At 38.3% G+C, this 14,856-nt stretch overlaps 1 protein-coding gene across 2 annotated transcripts in view; it reads left to right on the forward strand.

The window, feature by feature from the left end:
* The window catches only part of XRCC5 (X-ray repair cross complementing 5), an 81,801-nt gene that overhangs the window by 15,117 nt on the left and 51,828 nt on the right, over positions 1-14,856 (forward strand). For both annotated transcript variants that reach the window (XM_081095419.1, XM_081095420.1), the window contains exons 9-14: positions 2,146-2,258; positions 6,115-6,177; positions 8,435-8,572; positions 9,432-9,522; positions 12,237-12,370; positions 13,480-13,676. In XM_081095419.1, coding sequence (XP_080951545.1) covers positions 2,146-2,258; positions 6,115-6,177; positions 8,435-8,572; positions 9,432-9,522; positions 12,237-12,370; positions 13,480-13,676 — 736 coding nt within the window. The remainder of the gene's footprint in view (positions 1-2,145; positions 2,259-6,114; positions 6,178-8,434; positions 8,573-9,431; positions 9,523-12,236; positions 12,371-13,479; positions 13,677-14,856) is intronic.

Consider the following 14,856-nt stretch of genomic DNA (forward strand, 5'->3'; position numbering starts at 1 on the left):
TCCTAGTGTAGTGACCCATCCATATAGGAAGAATAGCACGATGAAAGGTGAAGACCAGGAAAGTGCAGGGCCTCCTCAGTGATGTCGAGTATTTGGGTTGCTGGTGTATTGGGCACATTCAGATTAGTGTGTGCTAATGGAGGATAGTATCTCATAGACAGCCTGTATTTTTTCTTTTAATCTTCTCACCAACCTAATGAAGCACTCTTGTTACTTTCATTTTATAGATAAGGGAATTTTGACCAAAAGACTTCCATTAATGTATTCAAAGTGACACAGCTAGCAAACTAGCATAACTTGAACTCAAGGCTGTCCTGCTTCAGAGTCTGTGTTATTACATGCTGTGCTGAGTTAGGAAGGGCTTTGAATGGTAGGCTGAAGAGTTTAGCCTTAATTTTGAAAGCAGCATGGCATTATTTATAGTTTTGAGGAGCAGGTTGTCATTGGACTGTGTTGTAGGAAGATTAATATGACGGCTGGGTATAGGATAGATTGGAAGGAGAAGAGATTAGAGTTGAGGATGCCGATTATTTTGGTTGCAAGCAAGAAAAGCAGCTCTGGTTATCTTAGGCAAAAGGGAAACTTATGGATTGAGCAATGGAGAGGGAATAGTTGAATATGGTTTGAGTTCAGAGAGCATAGATGTGCAACTTTTGTCCCTTAAACTTTTTGCAGTTACTCACATACTCCCTTTGCCTGTCCTCCACTCTCTACTCCCAAATATGTAGAGTTCTGTTTCTTAGAGAGAAGGGCAAAGGAATATGGTCATATGGTGTAGTCTATTCTATCTTTTTCGCTATGTACAAAAGTTAGAGTTATTGATTTACCCTTTAAATAGATGAACCAAAAACCCAGGACAGTTTTCATTAGAATTTTCACATTACTATTAAACAATTTAAGTAAGAAGATGTCTGTTGACAGAAAAGTTAAAAAAAACATTTGGTTTCGATACCACCCTTAATCATGTGCCATACCTTCCCCTGTTAACTTTTTGTTGGAAATTTTTAAAAAGTAGAAAAATTTTTTAAAAATTAAATATGTGATATCAATAGATTAACAGGAACAAATAAATGCTGGATCACCGACTCTGCCTCAAGCACACAAGTTTCTATGTTTCTTGGAGTAGAGGTGCATATACTTTTCCTTTCCTTTCACCCAAAGCCAGAATCCTTGGATTTTGATGATCCTTCTCCCCACAAAATATATAACACTACATATTGAAAGAGCATGACCTTCCATAGTGCAGAGGCCTTGGTCAGAGTGGGAGGTTTGTGTGTTTTTTGTTTTTTTTTTAAGAAACCAAGAGCCACCCTAGCCAATTTGGCTCAGTGGATAAGCGTTGGTCAGCAGGCCGACGGGTCCTGGGTTCAATTCCAGGCAGAGCACATACCTCGGTTGCAGGCTCCTCCCTGGCCCAGGCCCTGGTGAGACAACCGATCGATGTGTTTCTCTCTGTCTTTCCCTCTCTCTTCCACTCTCTCTATAAATCAATGGAAAGATATCCTCGGATGAGGATTAACAATGAAAAAGAAACCAAGAGCCTTTATTGATATGAGCAACCTAAGTAATAGAAAAAAAAAATAATAGACAATACAATCCCAGATATAAAATAAATTTAAATGCAGAAAAATATTTAACTTATCAATTGAATGTTTCTAAATAGAAAAGTTTTGGCTTCTTCCGTTAGGCACTTGTATGCATTTTTGAGAACATTCTGTTTTGAAAATTTCCTGTGGGCATTTTTCTCTGTGGTTCTCCAGGTTTCTGAAGAAATATGTTCATGTTATTTTGTTTACAAATCATGATTATATTTTAGTCAACCATGGTTTATCTTTAGAGAATAACTAGTTTATTGCATTGGCTATATTCTTTCCTCTAGGCTGGGTAATCATTAGGCAACTAAATTGCAGAATATGTACTTAAAAAATGTAATTGGATTTTAATTGACTCTTTTTGTAGATGTTGTTTGTGTATCTGCTGCTGCTTCTCCGTTCATCACAAGGGATGAAATTTGATTTTAGGGAATAGTATGTGGAGGCTTGATCTGGAGTGTGCATGTATTGTTAGTGTATGTGGAGGGCTAATTTCAGCTCATAGAGAATGAGGCTCCGTATGCTTAACAGATGCTCTTCTCTTGTTCTCTAGGGTTCCGCTATGGGAGTGATATCATTCCTTTCTCTAAAGTGGATGAGGAACAAATGAAATACAAATCAGAGGGGAAGTGTTTCTCTGTTTTGGGATTTTGTAGATCTTCTCAGGTACAGGACTTAGTTTACTAATTATAAACAAAATAAGTGACTTTTTTCTTGTTATTATTTGAGATGGTGTGATTTTGATTGGTCCTTTTATTTATAATGTGTTTATTTAACTTAGTTTTTCTAAAATGTAGTCTGGGAGTTAGTGTCCCTATCTTTGATTTTTTAAAAATATATTTTTATTGATTTCAGAGAGGAAGGGAAATGGAGAGGGAGATAGACATCAATGATGAGAGAATCATTAATCAGCTGCCTTGTGCCCCCAGCGGGGGGATGGAGCTTGCAACCCAGGCATGTGCTCCCTGAGCGGAATTGAACCCGAGACCTTTTAGTCTGCAGGCTGATACTCTATCCACTGAGCCAAACTGGCCAGGACACTATTTTTGATTTTTGAAGAAAAAATCAAGCTGGAGAAAAGTCAGAAGAGTAGATGTTATTGAAAGTCACTTTTTAGCTTTGCTGTCAGTCATAGTTCATAGTAGCCTTAAAGAAACAGTATCTAGTTCTTTCATCTCAATGCCCAGCAAAGAGGTCCAAGATGTGAAATTTGTTCATGTCATATGCTTTTTAGATACCAATGCAGAGATAGCACAAAATAGACACAGTGGGAAATGCAGTAATTCACTGAAGCCCTGAGATACCATATACTGCCCTAGAAGGGGTTATTAAAGATTCCTGGATATCTTAGATAAAATTATTTGTGAGGTGAATGAAAATTAATCAGTATAAAATGTATCTTTTCAGGCTCTGTAGGGATGAAGTTTTTTTTTTATTCTAGATGAACTCAATTGAGAATTATAATAAAAATAAATACTACCCAGTATATTGGGTTTGAACTTCTTCATATTGCTTAAGCATAAGTCCCTGTGTAATTCAGTTTTAGAATAATTCATTGAAGTTGGGAGAATCTTTTTCATGATATGTGCCAGTTGTTAGATACATTTTTAAGACTCATAAGCTGAAAATTGAGATTTACTTAAAGTTGATGAGATTTTAATGGTAAGAATACTTTTTGAGATTTGAGAATCTCTAATAATTTTCTAACAAATTATACTAAATATGCTTTATATACCTCCCAAAGTGAGTTCACTTTGGGAGGTATGGAAACTTAAAATTATTGGTTATTATGGCAGTGCTTATGAGTCTTTTCAGTGAAACAGAACCTTTAGTCAGACCTGTTTGTACAAACTGGCCCATTGGAAAGTGGTCTTCCTAATTCCAGACAGGTAGAAAAGACCTATTCAAAACATCTGCAACCCTACCGTTTGGCTCAGTGGATAGAGTGTCGGCCTGCGGACTGAAGGGTTTAATTCCAGTCAAGGGCACATGACGGCTGGATTCCCCAATGGAGGGTGTGCAGGAGGCAGCTGATCAATGATTCTCTCTCATCATTGATGTTTCTATCTCTCTCTCCCTCTCCCTTCCTTTGTGAAATCAATAAAAATATATTAAAAACAACAACAAAATAAGACAAAAAAAAACCCTGCAAGTGTAATTCAGAACTCAAAAAATTGAAATCATCTATGCCTGGCTGGGACTGGGGGAGCCTGTTTAGCGAATGGCAAAGCAAGGAAGAATGAGCTGAACAAAAAGTACATTTTTCCTTTTTTAAAAACGTTTTCTTGAATTTATTGGGGTGACATTGATTAATAAACTTATGTAGGTTTCAGGTATACAATTCTATAATACATAATCTGTGTATTGTATTATCAAGTCGAGTCTCCTTCCATCACCATTTATCCCCCCTGTACCCTCTTTTACCTCCCCTCGTTCCTCTTTCCTGCCGGTTATCACTGTACTGTTGTCTGTGTCTATGAGTTGTTTTCGTTTTTCTTAATCCTGTCACCTTTTTAAAAGATTTTTATTAACTTTTAAGTCATGAATTATTTTTCTAAATTGACTTTTTGTTTTTAAGCTCTAAACTATTTTTATCTTAAGTATAATCTCAGAGAGGTACTATGAAGATAATATAATAGTTATCATTTATCGAGTGATTATAATACTCCTGTCATTATACTAAGCATTTTATGTAAATTTCCATTTCATTCTTTTATGAGCCTCTTAGGTAGGTGCTATGATATGTATTTTATACATTAGGAAATTGAGCTTCAGAGCTGTTAAAAAACTGGTCCAAGGTCACCTCGCTGGAAGGTGGTAGAGGTGGGTTTTGAATCAGGTCTCTGATTCCAAAGCTTATGCCATTGATCAGTTGTAATCTGCCCACCAGATGGATAGCCTCATTTTTGAATAGTCTAAGTTTTACATACCTGCTTTTGTGTATTATCTTAACAAATGTATGCACATCATCTTGTCAACTAAGAAAGTATAAGCATGCACCTTATAACAGATGAGTAATTATCATTAAATTGATAAAATCACGTAGTTTTCAAATTCCCTTACAGTGAGGGAAACTAACATTTCTGGATTGAACTGATAGTTTTCATTCTATAAAATAGGATTTTTGGTTTGGGTTATTTTTTTCTTTTTTTGAAATGTGAATTACTTTTCTTTTTAAAATTTTCAAGAGTCCTTTCGATTTGTCTTTCTCCAAGTTGTCAGTGTTCTGGATATGTAATTACAGATGGATAAGAATTTAGCCAGAACTTCCCCTAAATGTCTGGCTGTCTTTTGAAAAGTCATTTAGGTGCCTTGGGAAGAGATTTCATTAGCTCTTCTTTAATCAATCAAGAACTATTACAAATTCTAATAGGAGGACAAATCTATATAAATGTAGCAAACTAAAAATATAGGATTATTCCCATATTTCTTCAAATAATGGTTCTCAAACGGGGAATGGAAGTGGAGATGGAGGGAATTTGAGTTACCTGGGCCTCACACCCATACATTTGAGACTTAGTCTTGAGCTACTATGACAGTGCTCATAATTTCTCAGCTTTAGAGGTGGAAGGGCAAAAGAAACCCAGAACATTTTAGAAGCCTTGCCTTATACAGCATATGGCATGTTCTTATAAATAAGCTTCAGGCACAAGGGCCCCTAGATGAAAGAGAAGTTCTCATCTTATTCAATAGGTGCAGGTGGCAACTCTGCAGTGTTCATTTTCTCATATTTGACCCCTTTGATACTGTGGTAGATGAGTAACTAAAGGGGGCAAAAGAACACACAGTGTTGGTGTATGTTTGTTTTGCTTCGGTTACCCTTCCTTCAGTGCTGCCCCTCTGTTTAGTTCTTTGCTCTGGTCTCTTTGCAGTTCTTCATTGCTCTTAGGATCACTTAATTTTGCTGATAAGAGATTTCATGATTGATTGTTGCTAATCTTGCTAGTTTCCCCCTTTCCCCTTGCACTGTGGTACTGTACTACTTAAGAAGCAGTTCCCCAAATATTTCTGTGTTTTATGTCACTCTAAACTAACACACTATTATCTCTGCCCAGGATATTTGTGGCCAGACTTTCTATCTCAGTTCTGAACACATCCTTTAAATCTTAACTTAGGTGTCACCATTTGCAGAACCCTCCCCTGAGCCCTCATAACCAAACTAGATGCCCTTCTTATGTGCTTTTGTAGCACCAAACTGTAATACTGTATTAGAAGACTACTCTTGTGTCCTTGTAGCACTGTATGTTAGTACTGCACTGTGGTTAATTTAATATTTACCTAAGCTCCTCAGGACTATCTATATTCTGTTCGTTATTGTGTTTAAAATGCCCAGAACAATGTTGATGCATATTAGATGCTCATATATTTATTCTGTTGAATCTTAGGTAATATGTTGTTTCTAGTACTTGTCAATGTTTTTCAGTAAGAACATTTTGAATGGAATTTCTTAGCAAACTGTAGCATTATGGTTTTATGTATAACTTATTTTGGATCATAACTGATTCTCTCCTCACTCTTGTAGGTCCACAGGAAATATTTCATGGGAAATCAAGTTCTAAAAGTCTTTGCAGCAAAAGATGATGAGGTGAGTTGACAATGGGTCTTTGAGGTAGTGCCACAGAATTAAATTGTCATTTTAAGTGAATTGTTTGGGACATTTATAGTTTAAAATGACATTAATTATTGTAACGGCAGTGGGAAAATTCATTGTCTTTTAACTCTGAAAATGAAGAAATGACTAATGAATTTGTCATAGTATGAGCACAAGGCCTTAGGAAATAGTCCTACCATCGGACAGCAGGCGAATGTTAAAAACAAAAAACATTTGAACACATGCATTTAGTATGGGGATTTCAGGGTCCCCAGAAAGGTTGGGGCCAGGTTGACATTTTCATTGTTATGGATATTGGACATTTAGTACTGGCTCTAGTGTCCTGGAGATGAGCTTCACTGACTCTCTGGACCACTTGTCATTGAGAAATTTGTCTTTTCCAACCCCCATCTCTTTGCACTCTTCCCCCACCTTCCCAAGAGATTCTGTTTTCCGGCTGGTTTCTGCCTAACTAACAACCCATGACTCTTGCATCCTACACTCACATGAACCTGCCCTCTCCATAAATATTTTCTGTGTGGCTTCCAAGTCAGAATTTATTTCCTTGGAGATGCTGATCTAAGCTGGAAGATTAGAATATAGTGTCTTTTTAAGACTACTGAAGCAGGTCTCCAAATATTTGTATTTAAAATTAGTAGATGTAGAAGGCTTATTTGGGGTGAGAGGGAGGGTGATGGTGTAAGAGATCTAGTCCTCTTAATCCTCTCTTTCTCCTCACTTCTGAAGGGTAGCTGGCTGCAAATCTAGTGAACGGATATTATTCCATTATTCCATCAGAACAGTTGACATTAGGAGAAAACACTCAGTACTGCACAGATTCACTAGAGCACAATAGGCTCTAATACGTGAATCCTCCAATTTAAAAATCCGAGTTCCGGGGTTTCTCCTAAATCAGATCCTGTTGGTAATCACGCAGTTTTGGGATATATTGTCAACACATCCTAACTGCATTGTTAACTTCTGCTGAATATAAGTCTGGGTTTTAGAAGAGTGCTAAAGCTGAATATACAGACTTTTGATTCATCAACTCATGAGACTGGATAAAATAATCCTCAAGTAGAGCTTTAGAGTAAGAGAAGGAGAGAAAGGTCAAGAGCAGAGTGTCAAGTTAGTTGGAGGAGGAGACGAACCAAGGGAGGAGTGGCTCACAATCTATACAAATAAAGAGGTAATATGCAAATTAGCCTGGACACTGTAACACCTCACTCCGGGACCATTAGCATATTACCTCTTTATTAGCTCCTATCATCAGGAGGCTGCCTACGCCTCAGGCGTTGCTCCAGAGATGGAAGACGTTGCTCCAGAGATGGAAGACGGCGCAGAGGTGGGAAAGCAGGAGCAGGGAAGTGGGGAGGCAGGAGCGGGGAAGCAGGGAGACAGGAGAAGGTGGGACCAGCCGGAGGCAACTCGAGGGTGGGTGGTGCTGTGCAAATTCGTGCACTGGGCTCCTAGTGTATAATAATCAGGAGAGAGTGTTATTCTGAAGACAAAGGAGAAAGTTCAGGGAAAGGGGATGGTCAGATGCTACTGAGAGGTCAAGTAGAATGAGAGCCAAGGGCTTAGCAATTAGGAGGTCATGGCTGACTTCAGAAGATAATTTCTGTAAGACAGGTCAGTAGCTGGATTAGATTGAAGAACAATCTTGTGCTAAGCAGTGTCAACAACAAGATGATTATTTCATGGAATTTAGAGGTGAAAGGAAAGAAAGATACATGTAGTAATTTATGGTGAAAGGGGGACAAAGGAAGATTTTGTTTTAGGAAGGCTGAGACTTGAGTTTATGTAGAGGGTGAGGGTATGAATTCAGATAAGGAAGATTGAAGTGATAAGAGAGAGGATTTAGATGAAGTAAAGTGCCAGAAGAGGTAAAGTAAATGTGATCAAATGCAAATGGTTAGAGTGTGGCCTTGGAGTGGGTGAAGGTTCACTTTAAAAAAAAGTCTGAGCTCTAGCTGGTGTTTCTCAGTGGATAGAGTGTCAGCCTGCGGACCGAAGAGTCCTGGGTTCGATTCCAGTCAAGGACATGTACCTCAGTTGGCAGTCTCCTCCTTCTTTCTTCCACTCTTTCTAAAAATCAATGGAAAAATATCCTCGGATGAGGATTAAAAATAAATAAATTTTTAAAAATCTGAAACAGGAAGACAGTAGAACACAGTCTTAGGAGTATGTGGTTCCGTTGTGAAAACTCTCCCGTGTTGGATAGGTGTTAATGCTGCATCTTTCTTACTAGGCAGCAGCGGTGGCCCTTTCCTCCCTGATCCATGCTTTGGATGAATTGGCCATGGTGGCCATAGTTCGCTATGCTTACGACAGAAGAGCTAATCCTCAGGTTGGCGTGGCTTTTCCTCATATCAAAGACACCTATGAGGTAAAACCCACAGGGCTCTTTATTCATGGTTTTTCCCCCTTCAGTTTCTTTATTCTAAAGGTGCTTCTCAACTATTAATGTGTGTGGGAATCACTTGGGGCAGCTTGTAAAAATGAATTCTGATTCTGTATTCTGGGGTGGTGCCTGGGATTCTATATTTCTCACAAACTCCTAAGTAACGTCGATGTTGCTGGCCTGTGAACCACATGTTCAGTTGCAATGGAAGAACATATGTTAATACAAGTATGTAAAGGACCTTCTTATCAAATCACTAAAGGTTAACCATGACCTCCTGTTTACCCAATCCAGTGACCTTCTCTTGGTTATCATCCTTTTTGACAATCTCAGAACCTAATAGGAATAGATTACCTCTATTTTTTTTTTTTTACAACAGTCTTTATTTACAAAGATTGAGGATGTGATTTTCTTGTGATCTTTGTGAAAGTCAGTTTGGCCAGTGATGTCCTATTTAAAATACAGGCCTACATTTCTTACATTTCCTATTTCTCAAAGAACGACTGTGGCAGAACTGAAAAAGGGACAGCAAATGACTTGACTTGCACATCAGCCTTCCCTCAACCTGACTCTTCTCATTTATTGTATTGGGCATACATTTTCCGGATATTCTTTGGTAGACTTTCTTTGAAGCATGTATTTCATGTTTAATATTCTCTGTACTCTTTGCAGCTGTGTACAGCTAATAACAGATTTCAAAACACTGTACTTTCCATGCACCGGCATTGGGCCTTCTGATTTTTGAAATATTTTTGTTGTGCCACTTTCACAGCATTTGGGACCAGTTTTATATTTTTTTATTAATTGGATTGTTTTTGCTTTTACCTCGTTTCTTTCTCATTAGTGTTTGGTGTATGTGCAGCTGCCTTTCATGGAAGACTTGCGGCAATACATGTTTTCATCATTGAAAAATAATAAGAAATACACTCCCACGGGTGAGTTTATTTCCACTTTGCTCCCTAATTGGCTCTAAACACAAATTGTTCTTGGGAAATCACCTGTCTACAGTCATTGGCTGGGGCCAAGGTTTCACAGGATGGAATTAGTTGGGTCCAAGTCGCATCGTACACAGTAATGAAGGTGGTTCATCATGTGTTTTTCCAGTAATAAGGATACGTTTGCCCTGAACTCTCCAAACACTCTCTAGGTTCCCCCTTCTGACTTAGGATTTATATCTAGGAAGCAGCTTGCTAGAAATGGATGTACATTCTTTGGTTGTGAGCAGGTTTGCCCTCTACGGGAGTTGACATATAGAATCAAACCTGGGACTTTAGTGTCCTACATAAAATATAACTTTAACTTGAAGAGTGATAGTGCTGGAGTTTACCTTTTCTCTTTGCCCTTTCTTTGTAGTTTCACGGCAACAGTTTAAGTCGCACTGTTCTCATTTATAGGAGTTCCTTTGAGCTTGGTGTGGAAAGGCCTTTATTAAGCCTCTGGCTACAAATGTCAGGGGCTGCACAGAATGAGTCTCACAGATGCAGATCCTATCTTCCAGAGAGCTCACAGTTTAAGACAGTTGTAACAAAATATAGTAGTGGGCCAGATGTAGAGAACATACCACAAAGAACACAAAATGACACGTAGATGTTTTAGTTTACAAGTTTTTCTCTGTGTCAGTGTAGGATTAGGGAATAGTAGGTGACTCTCAAAGCTGGTTTCTCTGTGTGTTTTTTGGTTCGCCCATTTGGGAGAAGTGTGCAGTAGAAAAGCCAAGAAACAAATGGGATTCTGGGGCTTGTGTCTTTCCCATCTTCTAGAAATGAGTCCTTCTGCATCATGGGGGAGCCAGGCGTGGACTTCAACATGCAGGAGCTGCCCATGTGTTAGAGTAGCCTATCCCTACCTCTTAATAACCCCAAACTTTAAATGAGCAGAACATTTAAAAAAGAGAACTTTGTTGAGAAATTATGGACATACACCATTCACCCAGGACCTAAAATATTAAATATCTCTCGACCTGTTGACTTATTTTCTGTGAGTTGACATTTTTGTTTGCATTTTCTCCATTGGAAAAATGTATTATTAAAACTGTTTGGCATATTTCCCAAGTAGACATTTATGTAGGGGTGTGCAGTGCTGGAATGATCTGGCCTGATAACGTTCTGATAGCTTGTAATGGCAAATGAAACATCACTGCATGTTCACACACAGGTCCCACCTACTATGTTGTTTACGTAGCCAGCTGACCATGGTGATGGCTGTGCCAGTGCCTGAAGCCTCCCCTAGAAAGTCCAAAAATGGGATAGGCAGATTTTCTGATAAATAGCTGCCCGCTCTCTCCTTCTGTAGTAGCTGTTCAAAAGGGAAATTTGTAGCAGTAACGGACAGAAGCATAATGGATGTTTTAGGAACCACTTACTCTTTTCTACCTTTTGCCTAGTGACTCGATGATCCAAAACTAGCACCTCAACTTTTAGGAACTGAACTGCTGTATGAATCAGCAGCATGAAAGTGACACATGGTAGTTTAAGTAGAAGCATTTTGGATAGAGTTGCCTTTCATTCACATTGCCTTGGGGCATGTCATTGTTGTTGACTAGGTCGATTTTTATTGAGGAGCACTTTCTTTTAGGTTTTAGAAGAGTCGTAAAGAAAAGGAAGTCATGTTTTTGCTCTTAAGGATCTTTAGTGTTTGCATAAGACATGAACACAAATGTGCATATATGCGGAGTGTGCTTAGTGCCATGAGCTTTGTGAGAGGAAAGGGCTCCTTCTGACTTGGGGGGCTTGTGAAGGAATCTGCTCACTCTGATCCAGTGTTGTCTTCCTGTTAAGCTGTGATATGTTATATTAAATCCTTATAAAGTTAATGCTTTTTTTCTTTTTAAAAAATTGTATTGATTTTTAGAGAGAGAGAGTAATATCCATGTGAGAGGGAAACATCAGTTGGCTGCCTCCCACATACCCTCTACTGGAGATTGAGCCCACAACCTGGACATGTGCTGGGAATTGAGCCAGCAACCTTTTAATGCACAGGACTATGCCCACCCAACTGAGCCACACTGGCCAGGGCTGTTTAAATTTTTTTCTCCTTTAATTACTAATTTCTTTTTAATATTAATTCATTGAATTCTGAATATTTTGAATTGCCATATACAGGTTGGGTTTTGTGTGGCTGTGGTCTGGTTTGTGTGGCATTCCTCTGGAACAAAGTCTTTTGCTTTTTTTAATTTTTTAAAATATGTTTTTATTGATTTTAGAGAAAAGCAGGGAGAGGGAGAAGCATCAATGAGAGAGAAACTTTAATCAGCTGCCTCCTGCACACTCCCTGCTGGGGATGGAGCCCAAAAACTGGGCATGTGCCCTGAGAGCAGTCTCTTGGTACATGTGATAATGTCCAGCCAACTAAGCCACACTGGCCAGGGCTAACCTCTCCTGCTTTTGATATGATTTCCATTGTCAAAAGTTCACTGAATGGTAGAACTGGGAAGGACCTAAGAGACCAGTTACTCTAAATAACTCATTTTTACAGATAAGAAAACCAAGGTAAGTGATTTGCATAACTAGAGACTATATTTGGCAGAGCCAGGGCTGTGTAACCTGCCAGTATTGCTATGAATAGCTATGAGTGGAAAGCATTTGTTTTAGTGGAAAATAATAGAATTAGTCTATTTTTCTTTCTGCTTTTTTGTTTATCCTTGTTTTAGAGGCACAGTTAAGTGCTGTCGATGCTCTGATAGACTCCATGAGCTTGGTCAAGAAAGATGAAGAGGGAGACACCATTGAAGACTTATTTCCAACCACCAAAATCCCAAATCCTCAATTTCAGAGATTATTTCAGGTGAGAAAGAAAAGATGAACCTATCATACTTTTTTTAAATGAAAGAGAACTGAGTGAAAAATTAGGGTAATTGACCAGTCACTAACAAATGTTTTTAATCCCCTCAGTTGCGCTACATGTTTAATGGAAGAAAGTCACCTTCTATCTACTAAAAGAGAAAAATACTCTGAGCTTTTGGAAAGAAAGAAGTCAAGTTAGGGTGCTTTTAATTTCTTTCTGGAGAAAGGCTGTTGTTTTTTCAGGAAGGCTTAATAAAAAGCCGATTTTCCTTTTATGTGTTTTCCAGGCTTTTCTTCTTTTTTAAATATCCAAATAGTAGAGTTTTAATGAAGTTTATAATAATCACTATTAGGAAAGAAGTGTTCCATGCCACATTTGTCAAAAATTTCATAATTAAAGGTAGCATAAAAGTCAGATAAAGAGGTTATAGTATGAAACTATTAAAGAGTAACTAAAATACAGGGAAATATGAAATATGAATTTCTGAATCTTGGGCCAAAGGAATTGGAAGGTGGAGATTGGATTAAGGGAACAGGAAGTTGAAAACAGAGCTGACTTATGCTGAGGAAGGGGAGGCATAGGCCAGGGTCGAAGGGAAGGAGTATTCTAGTCCTGGATTAACTCAGTGACAGCAGGACATAGGCTTTTCTGAACCCCCAAACTGAAAATGATCCCATGCAGCTTTTTCAGGCAAACTCTTCCTCACATAGCAGTGGAGGACCTATTTCTGAGGGGGTGGGGGCTGTGGATGGAGAGACCCTCAACTCCCTCTTAACTCACTTATTAAAGTCTCCTTAACTAGCTCAGGTCCATATTAGGGTCCATTGTAATTTTGAGGGATCTTCTGCACGAGAGAAAGTGCCTGTTTTTTTGAGTTTTTTTTTTTAATGCTTATAATTCCTTTAAATAATGAGGGAGGGGGAACAACTTTTGTTCTAAAATTAGAAATGTAAAGCTTAACAGTAAGGCCTGACTCAGTGAATGCTTTAGTAGTCTAAGTGTAATCAATATAAATACTTGTATAAAATTCTTCGATGTTTTTGACAACTGGACTTCAAATGGCCTTTGCCATTTACTTGCGTTTTAAAATCCTTATATTTTCCCCACAGTGCCTGCTGCACAGAGCTCTGCATCCTCAGGAGCCTCTGCCCCCAGTTCAGCAGCATGTTCTAAACATGCTGGATCCCCCCACTGAGGTAACAGCTAACTGTGAGATTCCTCTCTCCAAAATAAAGACCCTATTCCCTCTGACTGAAGCCATCAAGAAAAAGGATCAACTGACTGCTCAGGACGTTTTCCAAGACAAGTAAGTAATGCTATGGTTGCATTTCACATTGGACAACATAAGATTGGTGGTAGTCATAGACTGGGGCTCCAGGACTGACGGTTGGTTGTGGGAGGAAGAAACTTTTGGTTATTTGATCCTGGCCTTGAAAATACTGGTTTCTCATCTGTGCATTGTAGGTCTATTTTATTCTTGCTATTCACCTGGAATGGAGAGTTACCTTCAGGGCTGTTGGCTTTTTAATCAGCATCAAATTTTTGCTTTATATATATATATGAAGGCTAAACAGTTTTGATTATCTAATACTAAATTTTACCATTTTCTAAAGTAGGGTGCTGGGGATGAGAGGAGAGGGGTGAAGGTCATATCGTTTTTTGTTTGGGAGGTTAGGTCTCAGGAGAATGTCAGTGAGATTTTTGGAGGAAAAGTGAGAAGGGGAATGAAAAAACCTGGCCCTGTGTTAATGATGTGCTTGGTTATAGCATCAGTGAGGTGTTTGCATTGTAAGAATGGCAAAATGCTTTCATATAATTCTCAAATCAAATCAAGCTTTCAGGAAGCTATTAAGTTTTTTCTTCCCTCAGCAAATTCTTTTCAGAATCTGTATCAATTTCTATTCAAAACAAAATAAAAACCGTAAAAAATTGTTTTTTATTATCCAGAATCATTTGGGTGTATAGATTGATTTTTTACCAGTTTTAGGTTTCGTTATTGGTGACTTTCCTCCCAAATCAAAATGATCTGTTTATTTATTTAGATTGGATTCTGAGATCTAGGCTTAAGCCACATTTTTTTTTTCTTCCTTCCCACAGCTGTATCTTTATTGACAAGTAAAGCTTATTTGTAAATACCCCATTGGAAGAGTACTGAATAATTTCCAAAAACCTTGACAGGGTTTTGTAAATTGCTAATTTAATGAATCATCTTCCAAGTTGAATAGAAAGCTTTATGCTTTCTGTGGCTTTTTAGAGATTAATACCCCTGGCTGTGTTAGAATTGAAAAAAAAAAATAATAATCATGGGATTGATAGATTCTAGCACATGCTTTCCTGATACATTCTGGAGAGTTTTTTGTTTCACTTTAGCCTGTCATGCTTTCTTCTACATAGAAAGGCTGTCACTGGAAGTTTACTTCCTCTCTGCTAGCCTCATCTGCCTGTATCCCTCAGATTAGTGGTTTAGAACAGTTACCACAATTTGA

Source organism: Myotis nattereri (assembly GCF_964212035.1).
Source record: "Myotis nattereri genome assembly, chromosome: 7".
NCBI classification, from domain to species: Eukaryota; Metazoa; Chordata; class Mammalia; order Chiroptera; family Vespertilionidae; genus Myotis; species Myotis nattereri.